This window comes from Lontra canadensis, unplaced genomic scaffold (assembly GCF_010015895.1).
Source record: "Lontra canadensis isolate GAN:19392208 unplaced genomic scaffold, GSC_riverotter_1.0 scaffold142, whole genome shotgun sequence".
NCBI lineage: Eukaryota > Metazoa > Chordata > Mammalia > Carnivora > Mustelidae > Lontra > Lontra canadensis.
The window spans coordinates 271,161-284,380 of NW_022631136.1; the positions used below are offsets into that span (position 1 = coordinate 271,161).

The 13,220-nt window shown below is 48.2% G+C and overlaps 2 protein-coding genes across 4 annotated transcripts; both read right to left on the reverse strand.

The window, feature by feature from the left end:
* Positions 1-927: 927 nt before the first annotated feature.
* On the reverse strand, positions 928-5,224 carry SF3B4 (splicing factor 3b subunit 4). Its single transcript, XM_032843631.1, has 6 exons — positions 5,103-5,224; positions 4,521-4,649; positions 3,717-4,259; positions 3,209-3,415; positions 1,551-1,724; positions 928-1,355 (listed from the first exon to the last, which is right to left on the reverse strand). Exons 1-6 carry the CDS (start codon positions 5,134-5,136, stop codon positions 1,168-1,170), a joined length of 1,275 nt encoding a protein of 424 aa, XP_032699522.1. The 5' UTR covers positions 5,137-5,224; the 3' UTR covers positions 928-1,167.
* A 2,210-nt stretch (positions 5,225-7,434) lies between these two features.
* Positions 7,435-11,820, reverse strand: MTMR11 (myotubularin related protein 11). 3 transcript variants are annotated; one of them, XM_032843633.1, is made up of 12 exons: positions 11,643-11,820; positions 11,195-11,285; positions 10,639-10,760; positions 10,390-10,450; positions 10,070-10,212; positions 9,533-9,611; positions 9,266-9,401; positions 8,968-9,013; positions 8,689-8,777; positions 8,479-8,603; positions 7,956-8,022; positions 7,435-7,717 (listed from the first exon to the last, which is right to left on the reverse strand). In XM_032843633.1, the coding sequence occupies exons 1-12, from the start codon at positions 11,706-11,708 to the stop codon at positions 7,573-7,575; spliced, it is 1,170 nt and encodes a 389-aa protein (XP_032699524.1). In that variant the 5' UTR covers positions 11,709-11,820; the 3' UTR covers positions 7,435-7,572. The 3 variants fall into 3 exon arrangements, with proteins under 3 accessions (XP_032699524.1, XP_032699523.1, XP_032699525.1); XM_032843632.1 differs by having other exon boundaries at positions 8,926-9,013; XM_032843634.1 differs by lacking the exons at positions 10,639-10,760; positions 11,195-11,285 and having other exon boundaries at positions 8,926-9,013.
* Positions 11,821-13,220: the final 1,400 nt, after the last annotated feature.

Consider the following 13,220-nt stretch of genomic DNA (forward strand, 5'->3'; position numbering starts at 1 on the left):
AAAATAGGGTTAATTCCAAATCCCTTATTTATGATGTCTAAAGGTAGACAATGTAAGAAAGTGAAGGTTTACTGAGTTCCTACAGTCCCAATTTCAACAGTTTTGCAATTATGTAAGACACTTATTTATATGGCGTCAAAGGAAACTGAGTTTAACACAGTATGCTCAAAGAAATCTGGCTTCCTTCCATATCATTCCCCCCCCACCCCTGCTGTGGGATCAATTTCCATTCATTTTATCTGTTTTTAAAATACAAACAAATGGGGGAACCTGGGTTGCTCAGTTGGTTAAGCGCCTGCCTTCAGCTTGTGTCGCAGTCCTGGGGTCCTGGGGTCCAGCCCCACATCTGGCTCCCTGCTCAGCGGGGAGCCCGCTTCTCCCTCTCCCTCTGCTGCTCCCCCTGCTTGGTTCTCTCTCTCACTCTCTCTCTCTCTCAAATAAATAAAGTCTTTTAAAAAATAAAATATAAATAAAGGTATAGATCACATACCACCTCTTAAATGTGGTGGCATACTATACTTTCTGTTCTGGTACTTTCTTCACCTGATGTATGCTAGAGAGCTTTCCAAAACACCATGTAGCCTTTCCTCACTCCTCTCTGCTGCTGCTACACAGATTTACCAGTTTATTCAACCAGGTCCTTACTACCGATAGAAAATTTGCTTCCAGCCTTATGTCATTACATACAGGGCTGGGATGGGTGGCTTTGCGCACGTTACCTCGTATTTTTGCCAGCACTATCCCCAGGAACTTCACTTCTGTCCTCGCGTCATGGTCACAATAACCTGTGTCATGGCTACTGGGTCTCAGCTTATAAACTAAACGGAGCCTTTTAAAAATGTGGTAAGCACCCTCACTCCTACCTTACCATTCTTCTCCCAACATACTTCCTAGAGAAAAGAGAGAAAGTTACTCTGCCAAGGAAAATAGCACGAAGCATAAACAAGGAGTTTATTTTCTCTGTGCATTTGCAAAACACTTAGGACCAACATAGAAAAAAAAAAATAAAACCTCCTGTTTAAAAAAAAAAAAAATTACACCTAAGGAAAAAAAAAAAGGCCTGAGAGGGATTAGTGCCTTAGCCCTAGGGAGCTACAGCAACTCTGATTGGTCCAAGGAATTGAGAAGATATTGGGAAGATAGAACAGGAGGCAAGACAATGAAAAATTATTGCGGAAGAGGGCCTCGAAGTGGGCCACGAGGGGGAACTGGAGGACGGGGGGTGGGCCGGGGTGGAGGGAGGGGCCCCCGCTGGTAGCCGTAGGGTGGGGGTCGTGGAGGCCCAGTGTATCCATGAGGAGGCATCAGCGGAGGAGGTCCACGCATCCCATGTGGAGGCATAGGACCTGGGTGACCTGCACAAAGGAAAAGAAAAGTCAGTCAAGGCAAGAAATAGGAAGTGTTGATGTGGGGTGAACGCAGAGAGAACACTGACAGGGAGACCATGAGCAGAAATGCAAATAAAAGAAAGGGCAGGGGACAGGGCTGTGACAAGGGAGTTGTAGGACTCTGATACTCAAGGATGAGGGAGGTGGCTAGAGCCTACTCACCCATGGGAGATCCGAACGGAGGCCCTCGAGGGGGCATGCCCATTGGAGGAGGTCCAGGATGAGGCATTCCAGGTGGTGGTCGCGGTGGTGGCTGCCCCCCAGAGCCTGGAGGCCCAGCATGGGGGTGTCCTAAGCCATGAGGGCCATGGTGGGCCAGCTGCATCTGAGACATCCCTGTGAGAACAAAACAGACACAAAGAGAAAGGAGACAAAAGGAATACAGAGAGCACAGAAGATGGAGAAAGGAAGAGAATAAAATTGAGAACGAAGTCACATCAGGACGTCCCGAAGAGAAGGCTGGTATGAAGTGCCTTTATCCTCAACCCCATTCCAAGGGTACAAATAAGTCAACTACCCCCAATCAACGGTCACCCACTCCACTCGTTCCTTCCACGATTTAGATGCTCTAACAGTGCTGCGGAAGTCTGTAACAAGTCGAGTGATTATTCCACTGACAGGATTTGGGAAGGTAGCAGTGACCCTGTCCAAGCAAAGATCTAATTCTAAAGAATGAGTAAGAATTTTTCAAGTGGACAAGAGTAGACTAGAATAACCCAGGCAGGAAACATTAGCATGTGTAATTCACAGGGGCATCAAACAGCTAGTATGTTCAGGGAAAACCAGTAACTCAGGAAGAAAGAGCAGCATGTAGTCAGGGGAGTAACTGGCAGGCACTGATCACGAAAAGCCTAGAATGCTATGGTGACAAGTCTGGGTTTTACTCTGTAGTTCAAAGGGAGCAACAGAAGAATCTTGAGCAAGGGTGTGTAAATGTCTGTGTTTTAGAAAAATAATTCTGTGCAAGTGGATCAAAGAGAAGAGAAACTGGAGGCAAAACGTTAGAAAATTACTATAATAAATTAGGTGTGAAATAATATGAGTATGAGGGGGCCTGAACGAGGGCACTGGCAGTGGGAGCCAATGCCAGAAATATTAGTAAGACTTGGTATCTACAGTGGGGTGATAGGAAGTAGTTAAAAATAGTTTCCAGATTTCTGAATTAAGCATCTGAAAACAGAATACTAGAGGAAGAACAGGTTTGAAGGGGAGGGTAGAACAGTGGAGCTGTCTGTCAGGCAGTAGTTGACTTAAGGTCACGGACCAGGGATACATATCTTGGAGGCATCAGTGTACAAGTAATGGCCCTATGTGGAAAAGAGAACTAAATACAAAAACCTAGATAGATGGAGAGAGAGAAAAGCCTATTAAGGTGGCTAAGATTAAGGAATCAGACATAAATGAAGACTGCAGAAAAACCAAGGAACAAGATTTTCAAAAAGGATGACATGCCCAGTTTCAGGTACACCAAATGGCAAACCAGATAAGGAATGAAAGCACCCCCTAGATCTGGCAATCAGGTTACTGCTTTGGGGTAGAAGTCAGAGGAGAGAAATTAGTAAAAGTTAAAGGGGAAAAAAAGCAAGTAGTTATACTCTTTGGATAAGTTTAAATAAGAAATGGAGACAGAGTGGTAGCTGTTAAAGTAAACAGAGAGCAGTATTTTGTATGTTTTTATAAACTAATGTCTGAAGAAAAGTAGAGCTCTGGAACTATCTATTACTATTATTGCTGAGCAACAAGGGCAGCACCATAAGCAGCAATAGAGCTCCTTCACCAGGTTCCTCCCCTCCCTCCCTTCCCCAGCAAAGAACACCCACCTGGATGGGGCATCCCACCCGGTGGGAATGGGTGAGGATGTGAGTGTCCATGTCCAGGATGTCCAGCCCCTGGGGTTCCTGCTGATGGTGGACCATGCCCTCCAGCCCCAGGAGGCATAGGTGGTGGCGGCATGGCTGGGGGTATCCCAGGTGGAAGGGCTCCAGGAGGCGGCACTGGAGGTGGGAAGGACCCAGGAGGAGGCATGCCTACAGAGGAAATGGAAGAAGAGTTAATGAAAGTAAGGAGAGAATGTCTTCAGAGAACCTGTTCAATGCAGCTTCTTTAGGCTGGATAAGCTCTTTTCCCTTCCTCCCAGCCCTCAAAAGTCAGAAGCAATACTAGACAACTCTGAACAACTTTCTTCTCCACCACAACTGTCACCCCTCACTCCTTGTCTCATCATCTACTGACCCCACGTCCCCCTTTATCTGTTCTTTTTCCTTCCTCCTGCCCCACCCTCACCACACTCCAAACCCAAGACAAAAATATTCTGAATAAAAGCTTTACCTGGAGGAGGAAGCCCAGACCCCAATGATGATACCACAGGATTGGGGGCTGAGGGCGGAGGGGGTGCATCTGCAAACAGCTGATGAGGACGGTCAGCCTGGGAGAGTGGGTTCTGGGCTGCCAGAAGTCGTTCAGCTGCTGAGCCATGGCGCTCACCCTTGGAGTCCTTCTTGAAGGCATAGGACACAGTGATAGGGCGGTTACAGAGATACTGCCCATTCATAGCCTCAATAGCTGCATCCGAAGCATCAAATGAGGCAAAATTAATAAAGGCATAACCTTTGGAGTTGCCTGTGTCAGGGTCCCGCATAATCTTCGGGGTTTGTAAGATGACCCCAAAGGCGCTGAAAGTATCATAAAGCAGCTTCTCATCAATCTCCGGGTCCAGATTGCCAATGAAAATGTTGGCCCCCACGTCCAGGTTCTTGTTGTGAGCTGATGCCTTGTTCACCCGTATTGGTTTCCCATAGAGTTTGATCATGTTCATGATCTTAATGGCATAGTCAGCATCTTCCTCACTCAAGAATTCCACAAAGCCATAACCTGGGAAGTAGAAGGGTGGAGATTAACAACTTAAGTGAAGTGATTCAAAATGGGGTATAACTCATTCACCTCCCAAAGCACAAAGAACATGAAATAACAACCTCACTTCAACTGGGAATGGTCCCAGAAGTAAACTGTGAGCTACCCTTAAAGAGAAGAATCTGCAGGTGATTTATTCCAAAACAGATACGAAAACTGCTGGAACCCTCCAGGGGCAGTCTGTCTGGCAACAGGTAAACATTCCTCTTGTCATGTACTCACCTTGGTGCTGACCTGTGACTCTATCCTTTGGCATGTGGGTGTTGACTACCGGCCCTGCCTGGAGAAATAGCTCCCACAGCAGCGGTTCGCTAACCTTCTCATCCAGGCCCCCGACATAGACAGTGGCATCTAGAAGACAGGAGCAGATTAGGGGAGGGGTGAGATAATGACAGGAAAAAAGAGGTGACAGGCGGGGGAATTGGGAGTGCACATGGGGTGTAAAAGCAAAAAAGAAAAAAGGAAAGATTAAGCCCTTACATCTCCCTCATTCTAGAACTAGAGAACCTTAAGTCCACCTGAAGGTTCTGCTACAAATTCTCTGCGAATTGCTTTGTTTCTGGTTTTTGTTTGCTCGTTTGTTTTTGTTTTTGTTTTTTTTAAGGGAAGGCAAAGAGAATTGGATAGAGCATCACACCTACAGGCCTCAGTCTGCACCCGGCTCCCCGCCCCCGGAAGGCACGAGGGCCGGTCTCCCGCCCTCCGGGGGGATCCGATCTCCCAACCCCGGCGGAAACACTGCTGGCTCTAGTCGAGGCCTCCCAGCTCCCCTGGGCCCATTCCCGGCTGGTCCCCTCCAATCACCCTGGTTCCGCTCGGAGATCGGCCCGGCCGCCATGGCGAAAGAGCTCCCGCTGTCTCCAGGCAGCGATCCCACCCCCTGACCTTAGTCACTACTTCCACTTCCGGGGCGAAGGCGGTCTTGAGGGCGGCGGGCGGGGCCGTAACGGAGGAGGAGCCGGAAGAGGCCGCGGCCATCTTAGGAACCGCGGGGAGTACGCGATTTGTGCGGCAGGCTATTCTGTCCCTGGATTTGTTCAGAGTCGCCGCTGCGGCGGATTAAAGCGAGGAAGGCGGACTGGAAATGCCCAGACCCTCTTAAGGCAATGCTAGACGTTAAAGGACCACTGTTCTCCCAAAAATGTAAATTCGACAGCTAAAACAACGAAACTTTACTTTTTTAAAAATACTGTGTTGGCAAAAGATCCTTCTTTCTGTTCCCCGGAGAAGGGTGTGCTCTGGAAACCTCCCCTTCCCCCATCTCAAGGATGCGGCTACCTTAGGTCATGGAGGTAGCCCTCCACTCTGGCCCGCAGTCTGTAGGAAGCGGCGGCCTCAACAGACCCTGGGCATGAGGCGTTTCGTTTTTCCCCAGGGGGAGGATTGCGGAACATCTGAGCTGGGTTCATGTCCAAGCTCACCTAGTCCTATTGCATGAGGGGTGATGGAAATCTGAGACTCAGAGGAAGTGTGATAAAAGCCGAGGGGTGGTTGATATTGGAGCCCAGAGGCCTCAGTTTCAACCGCCAGAACACCCCGGGCCCAGCAACCTACGTTTCAGACGGTATGCTCTTTGCTGATCTAAAAAGATGTATGTGGACTTCGCCTGGCCTATCCCCGTATTTCCTTAAGAATAATGTGGTGGGTCGCATCCTCTCCTGGTTTATACCTAGCAGTTTCTTACCTGGGATCTTTTATTCAGACACAAGAGATAATGCCAGCAACATATATAAATAACTGTGCTTTAATGAACTCCTTAAATAGAAATGTCACTACAAAATATACAGTTGTCAGAGACAGGGTGCCTCCCAGACCCACGACATACCCATAGGAAAGAAAGGGAAGAAACAAACTGGGATTAAGCAGCAGGAGGAAGTGAGAATGAGTTCTATAGGCCATCTTTTTAGAACTGACAAACAGCATCTCTCATCTCACATTTAACAGCTGGATATCCAAAGGGATAGAATTGCCTTGAAAAAAACAAAGTTTATCATAGTAAGGATTGCTTTTGTTTCTTAATTCCTCAAATCCTAGGAAACATCTTGAGCAACAAAACAGGACAGGGCAAGAGTTGGGAGGTTAGCACCAACCATCTGCAATGGAAAGTTGATCAGTGAGCTTGTTGAGGGCTGGAGTGTCAAAAGCTGAGACAGCAAGACCAGATAATAAAAATTGAAGAATTAAAAAGAACCCTCCCTCACCCCAGACCACCCTCCGCCAGACCCATACAAAAGACAGCAATTTCAACTGGATTGGGAGAGAATTGTATGTGAATCTCTTTTCTTGGAATGATCCTCAGGAGATACTCTTGGTGTCCATTTCCTTAAAAGTTCCTGAAGATGGGATAGCTCATCCTGGAGGCCAGAGACTGTGGGAGCTGAGAGGCCTTTCTGGGGTGAAGAGAGGCAGAGAGGAATATTATTATAGCTTTAGTCGCCTGTTTCTATGAGAGCTGTCCATTACTTCTACCATCATTTTTTATTATTATTGTTACTATTACAATTGACATACAGTATCCTGTTTCAGGTGCACATCCTAGTGATTTCTTCATACTTTTGTAAAATTTTGTAAAATTATACTTTTATAAAATTGTACTTTTATGCAATTTTTATACAAAAAGTTGATCTTTTTATATATTACAAAGTGATCCCTGTGATAAGTCTAGTTCGCATCACCTCTGGCATCTTTAATTCTCTTTCCCCCTCCAACTATGCCCTAGGTTCTACTTGATCTGAATCACAAACAGTCTTTCCCATACATAGACACATAATCCCAAACCTATCTACTCTGATACCAACAAGAATGGTACTTCAACCTCAATCCTCCCAAGTCCCTTGGTTTTCCAGCTCCTGGACACACCTGGTTTCTCCCAGAACATTTGGTTTAGCAGTCAATTCCCTTCTCCCACTCCTAATCCCTATCCCTGTCTTCCCTCCTCACCTGGATCTCAGGCCTTCCCCTCAGGTAGCAGCGTCTCCACAGCCTGATCTGGGGTCCCAGATATCCAGGCAGCAGCAACCCCGGGGGTAAATCTCAAACCAGCCTCCTCATTGTCCTTCCCACTCCAACCCAGTCATCATCTACTGATGGAAGGACAGGAACAGTAGGCAAAGAACCCTGCTATTAGGGACCACAAGCTGTAGTAACACTACAGCTAGTAGTAATACTACTGCTACTGGGAGGCAGGGTAGCACTGAAGGATGAGTTAAGGCCCATGGGTAGTTCCTAATGACAGGAGAGGAGGATTGTAGTGCTAGCTGGGGACAAGGAAGACTTAAAGATCTTCCTCCCAGTTGGGTGGGTAAAGGAAAAAGGAAGGCATGGAATAGGTTAACCCGAGAAACTCACCTTGGAGTATTACAGAGCGAACCCTGGATGTCACTAAGACTGAGATGTCACTGGCCTTTCGAAGACAAGACCTGAGGGGGCAGATGAGGAAGAGGAGGGAAGAATGGTAAGCCTGGAAGAAAGGAGTGATAGGTCATGGGATGGAAAAGAGGCAGACTCCAAAATTCTGCCCGTTCTTCTAAGGAGCAGCAAATAAGAGTCTTCTTGGAAAATCAAAAAAGCTAATGGAAGGCCATTTAGGAATTCAAGTTAACAGAAAGTTGGGGTAGGTTGAATTATATAAATTGTGGCTGGAAAATGCAGGTGTACCTGACGTAATCCAGCCATCGTGTTCCTTCCAAGGCCGAGAGCCATTTCTCCTCAGCTGCAGATGAATCTGAGAGAGAGGAGAGGGGTCAGAAGGACAAAGAGATCTGGAGAACTCAGAATTTATGATTCAGGGTCTGCAGCCTGAGGTTTAAGAATAAGTTGGGTAAGGGTTACTCAGGACTGGGGATAGAAATAAACAGTAACTGTAAATGGTCATAAGGCTACTACAATTAAATTGTGGGGACAGTTGTACAACCACGTAAATGTAATAAAATTCACTGAACACTTAAGATGGGTGAAGGCTGGATTTTATGGTATGTAAATTGTATCTCAATAAAGCTGTTAAAAAAATACACTAGGGATAGGAAGACAAGAAATCAGTGAGTCTGTGGGAGATGGGAGTTGAATAGAAAACTGTGGATCTTTGGCCTGAAGGGTTACTCATACTGTGACAGGCAAAAGGGTAAACCAGGTTAGGGTGAGCAGACCTAGGGGTGGGAGTAGGGCTCAGAGGTCATCTCACCAGGCAGGCAGAGGGCCCTCAGCTTCAAGTGGGCAAGCTGAACATCTGTAAGACTAGGCAGTTCATCCACGGCATCCACCAGCACAACATCTGAATGCCCAGCCTGGAGCATTGACTCCACTGCTCTGGAGAGGAAGAAGTCACAAGGTAAAGGAACAAGTGTGTCCAAAACCTCCAACGCTTGCTTCTGCTCATCAAACCTCCCCTCACCTGATATCCTCTTTGTTAGGGTCGCTGCCTGTATAGAAGCCACCACAGCGGAGAAGATCACTGCCCCCAGGGTGATGCCAGGACAGGCGCTGCAGATGGTGGGAGGTTAGGATCACCATGGAAGAAACTCTTAGCCCCACCCTATCCCGCACCCATCCTGACCTCCCTCTACAACGACCCCCTCTGACCTCCCATAACCACTTAATCCCCAACCATCACCCTGGTCCCCACACTGACCGGTCCACGGCCCTGATGGAAGTGGCCAAATGTTCTCCTGACCTCACTGTCCAGAGTTCGCTTCGGGACCCAGAAGTAACGGGGGAGGCTATGGAATTGAGAGTTATAGTCACAGCTTGGCTCAATGAGCTCATTATAATGCAGACCTGTCATTACAAGGAAGTTGCTCAGGAGGGAATTATTTCAAGGGACCCCAGGTTTAGAGATCTAGGCAGTAAGGAGGATAGCTTTATGGATCTCATAAGAGGCTAGGGTTTGTGGGCAGTCCTAGCTTTAGAGGATCTGAGAACTGTGGGAAGATTGGGAGGGCAGCGGCAGTTGGGGTGGACTGGGGGATCACCTGGTGGCTACGTCGAACCTCTCATTGACAGTGCTGACTCTCCAGCCCTTGGCCCCCTGCTTTTTCCGCTCAGTCTCCCAGTCTTCTGATGTCTCCAAGAGGGGGATAGAGGGTTTTCTGGACCCTGAACTCTGGCCTAGGGAAGGAGTGAAGCCCAGAAAAGAGGGAAGAGGAACCAGAGAGAGCTTCTCAGCTTTACTGTCCTCAGCCAGCCTCTGCTCTTCCCGATTCTTTACCCTTTCCCTACCCTAAAGCACCCTCACTCACCAGCCTTGCTCAGGGATATCCCTGCATACTGTTGGGCTTGACTGCTCTGAGCTCTGGCTCGGACAATGGCCATGGTCACCTGTGGAGGAAAGGGCATCCCAGCCTTTTGGCTCAGACTGAAGAAGTGAAGAGGAGGACATTGGTCCCATGTGTTCCTCAACTGTCTTTGCCACCAATAGGGAACAGAGAATACCGTCCCAAGGAAGGGAGCTTCCACAAGTGGTGGGGACTAGGTTTAGGAGAACACATCCAGAACCACAGAATCATGGAATGTCAATTCTGGGAGGAATTTCTGAAACAATCTCATCCTGTTTTTCAAAGGAAGAAGCTGTCATACTCCTCCTAATTGGCAGTGCTGGGCTAGAATTCAGGACCCTTACTCTCATTACAGTATCCTCTATCCTAGCCTTTTAGCCTCTCCTTGAGGAGAGAAGCAGATAGAATGATGAGAGGGGTCCTAGGAGATAGGGGAGTAATAGGAATGCCAAGGAAAGGATCCCAAGGGGAGGAGGAGTCTTTGGGTTGAAGGCTTCTTACCTGAAAGGCCTGAGGCTCTAGTCCTCCAGCCTCAAAAGCAACTCTGAGCAGCCGGAAGTCTCGGCCATGAATGAGAATCTCCTCAGGGATAAATTTAAGTGGGGACCCTGGATGGAGGAGCTGGACTCTGGACAATCCACTCACTGAAATCAAGAGTTAGAAAGCAGTGTAGCCATGGATCAGGGTCCCTCTACAAGGAAGTCTTCCAGCCCATCGCACTCCATCCCTGCTGCCCTCTGAGAATAGAGGAAGGATGAGGAAGGGTGAGCCCCCAGTAAGCCCCTTCACCAACACCTCACACCCCACATTCCCCCACTCACCAGCCTCTAATCGCCCAATGTTGACCAGGACAAAATCATATTCACTGCTCAGGGGAGTCTCCTAGAGGAAGCACATGACTGATGCTAAAGACATCTGAAATCTTGTTCATTATCCTACCTTGGCAATCCCTAACCTCCCTAGAGACAACCCCTTAAGCATAAGTCTCCCTGTCTCACTTATCTAAATCCTCCTAGACTCACCAATCCATTTCTCACTAACTGTGCTTTCCACTGGCCTAACCATCTCACCTGACTCCGTTGCCATCCACAGGGCTGGAAGGTGACCCTCAAGTTGGTGCAGATCAGGGTTCCAGGCAATTCAGGTTCAAGCCCCTTCCTTACCCCTGGGGCCCATGCTAGGATCTGCTCCCCTACATGGGAAGGGGGGAAGCCAGGTTATGACTATTCCCAGTGTCACCCACACTGGTATACACCTATTCCTCTGAGACAGAAGTCTGTAAAGAAGGAAGATTAAGATCCTCCCCTAACTCCACTACAACAAAAGCTTAGGAGGAGGTCATTTGTATTCTTTTACTCTAGAGCTTAGAGCAGTGCCTGGCACAGAGTAGGGAACTCAAATAACTCTTAAATAAATAAATGAGGAAAGGGAGTAACAGAGTCAGGACCATCAAGGTCCACACTCCTAGCCAACTCTGACAGAGAAGAGAGCAAGCCTCAGCCAGAAGCACTTTGAGCAAGTAGAGTAATACAGAGGTATCTTTGGTGAGGTTTGAAGCAAAGTTTGAGCAGGATGAAACCTGGAAGAGTCTTTGGAGATTGGAAGTATTGGAAAGGAAGTTATTACCTGGGAGGCATCCCGTGGCCAGCTGACGGCCAAGCTGACAACTCCTGGACTCCAGCATCCCAGTCCTCTGGACAGACTTTGGTCCAGAGAGCTGTGAAGGGTGTAGGGTTAATCCCCAGGCCTCTCCAATCCCGGGATCCGGGATTACCTCAGCAGCCACGGTTGGAGGCCTACACTCAGACTCAGGGGAAACTGAGATCAGCGGTTGTGAGGAGCTTAGGACCCAGTTGGCAGACAGTAAAGGGAGGGGCTGGTTAATGGACAATGAGACAATGAACTTGAGACTGTGAAAAAGACAGACCAAGATCTGTCAAGCAAAGTTGATATGGGACACACCCTCCTCCTCTTCTAGCTCCTTTCCTAGCTCCTTTTATCTCCATATACTCCTCATTCACACCGTCCTGCCCATGGTGCCCTTCCCTCCCAAGCCCAAGTCTCCCCTCCTTACCCCCATGTCTGGCTCCGCCTTCTGGGGGGCGATGTTGAAACTCTGGCCCCGACCCCCCCACCACATTTCTCTGGCTCCATCCGGGGACGGAGCAGTGAAGGGTGGGAGACCTTGAAGATGCTCAAACCCCTTAGGGGTAGGCTGAATCTTGTAGTTGAGAAAAGGGAAGACAGGGAGAGGGGCACCAGGGAAAGGAGCGTTTGAGGTGCACGGAGCACGATTAGGGGTCTTTTGAAAGGTGTGTCCAACCCAGCTAGAGGAGGCTCCTCGGAAACTTCAGTCGACTCTGGAGAGGGCGGGAGAAATGCCCAGCCCCTTAAAGGGGAATACACACAGTTTTGGAAAAGTGGAGGAGCCTGGAAAAGGTGAGGAAAAAATGGATAACTGGGGGTAAAAAAACCCAGATTCTTTCCCCAACCCTAGATCCTATGCTCTTTCTGTTCACAAGCACTGGAAAGTATTTGAGGGGAGCAGTAATACCGAATATTAACCCGGAGTAATTTGGGGGTTTTTTTGTTTTTTGTTTTTGTTTTTGGTTTTGGTTTTTTTTGTCTTCTTGAAGGGGGTGGTGCAGTGGGAGGAATGCAAAAGCAGTTCAGGCTTCCTTGCTGCCTCCCCTGACACACCTGTTAGAAGTAGTAGGGAATTGGGACTCAGGGGACTTTTTGTCTGGGGAGGCCCAAGAAATGAGGGAGAAGAGTTAAAGCATGTTGTATATAGTTCTCCGGGGAGCATGAAACATACCTCGTGTGGAGGGTGCCCTGAGAACACTGGGGAGAGAAATGGAAATATCTCTTGGGTCAGACAAGTACAGGAGGGTATGTGCAAGTTCTGGGAGTAGAGGGAGGCCCAAGGAAGAGATCTTACTCCAAAACACACACACACACACACACACACACACACACGCACACACCCTGTGGGAAACCAGAGCCCACTCCAGGTACATGATCCCTCCCTCCAACCCAGACATCAGATCTCCAAATTAATGATTCATGTTCTGGACCTGCAAAGCTGAGGGCTGAAAACCTCTATCAGTTCAACAGCCCCATCCTCCTGCAACCAGAGGAGCAGAGGTGGGTGGGAGGACCCTAGGAGGGAAATAAAGGAACTGCAGTTAATGGTGACTGGGTAGAAGGCTAAAGTTTGCATTTAGATGCAGAAAAAGACAGGAAATGCAATACAAAATAAGGGTTAACGAGCTGCTGTTTTATTGATGTTTGAGTCTGTACAGAGGCAGCAGACCTTAGGTGGGGGCCCCAGTTTTCCAAAGTGACACTCAACTCTCCCCTTAGCACACACCCTTCCGGCCTCTGCTGTAAAAGTTCCCTGTCTTGGCTGCTACTGTGGAAATAGTGAAGATAATGGGACACAGGAAGTTAACTTCGAACAAAGAGGCATACACCTGCTAGGAAGGTGGCCCAGAAGCCTTATTCTAGAAGTCCTAAAAGCTCCCAAGCACCCCTAACCCCACCTACTTTCCATGGTCCTCAATCTCTTAAGGGAAGAAACACTTCCCAAGGTCTCTTGCCATAGGAAGAGCTGTGTTCCACAATTTTAAAATCCCATTCCCCATTTTCC

Excerpts from the sequence above, each read along its gene's own strand:
- MTMR11 (XM_032843632.1), bottom strand. The coding sequence starts at position 11,708 with ATGTGGTGGGGGGGTCGGGGCCAGAGTTTCAACATCGCCCCCCAGAAG. Across the intron at positions 9,014-9,265 it reads AGGTTCGACGTAGCCACCAG|CCTCCCCCGTTACTTCTGGG; the intron begins GTGATCCCCCAG and ends TCAATTCCATAG. Across the intron at positions 8,604-8,688 it reads CCTAACAAAGAGGATATCAG|AGCAGTGGAGTCAATGCTCC; the intron begins GTGAGGGGAGGT and ends CTTCCTCTCCAG.
- SF3B4 (XM_032843631.1), bottom strand. The coding sequence starts at position 5,136 with ATGGCGGCCGGGCCGATCTCCGAGCGGAACCAGG. Across the intron at positions 3,416-3,716 it reads GTCTGGGCTTCCTCCTCCAG|GCATGCCTCCTCCTGGGTCC; the intron begins GTAAAGCTTTTA and ends TTTCCTCTGTAG. Across the intron at positions 1,725-3,208 it reads GGGTGGGATGCCCCATCCAG|GGATGTCTCAGATGCAGCTG; the intron begins GTGGGTGTTCTT and ends TTGTTCTCACAG.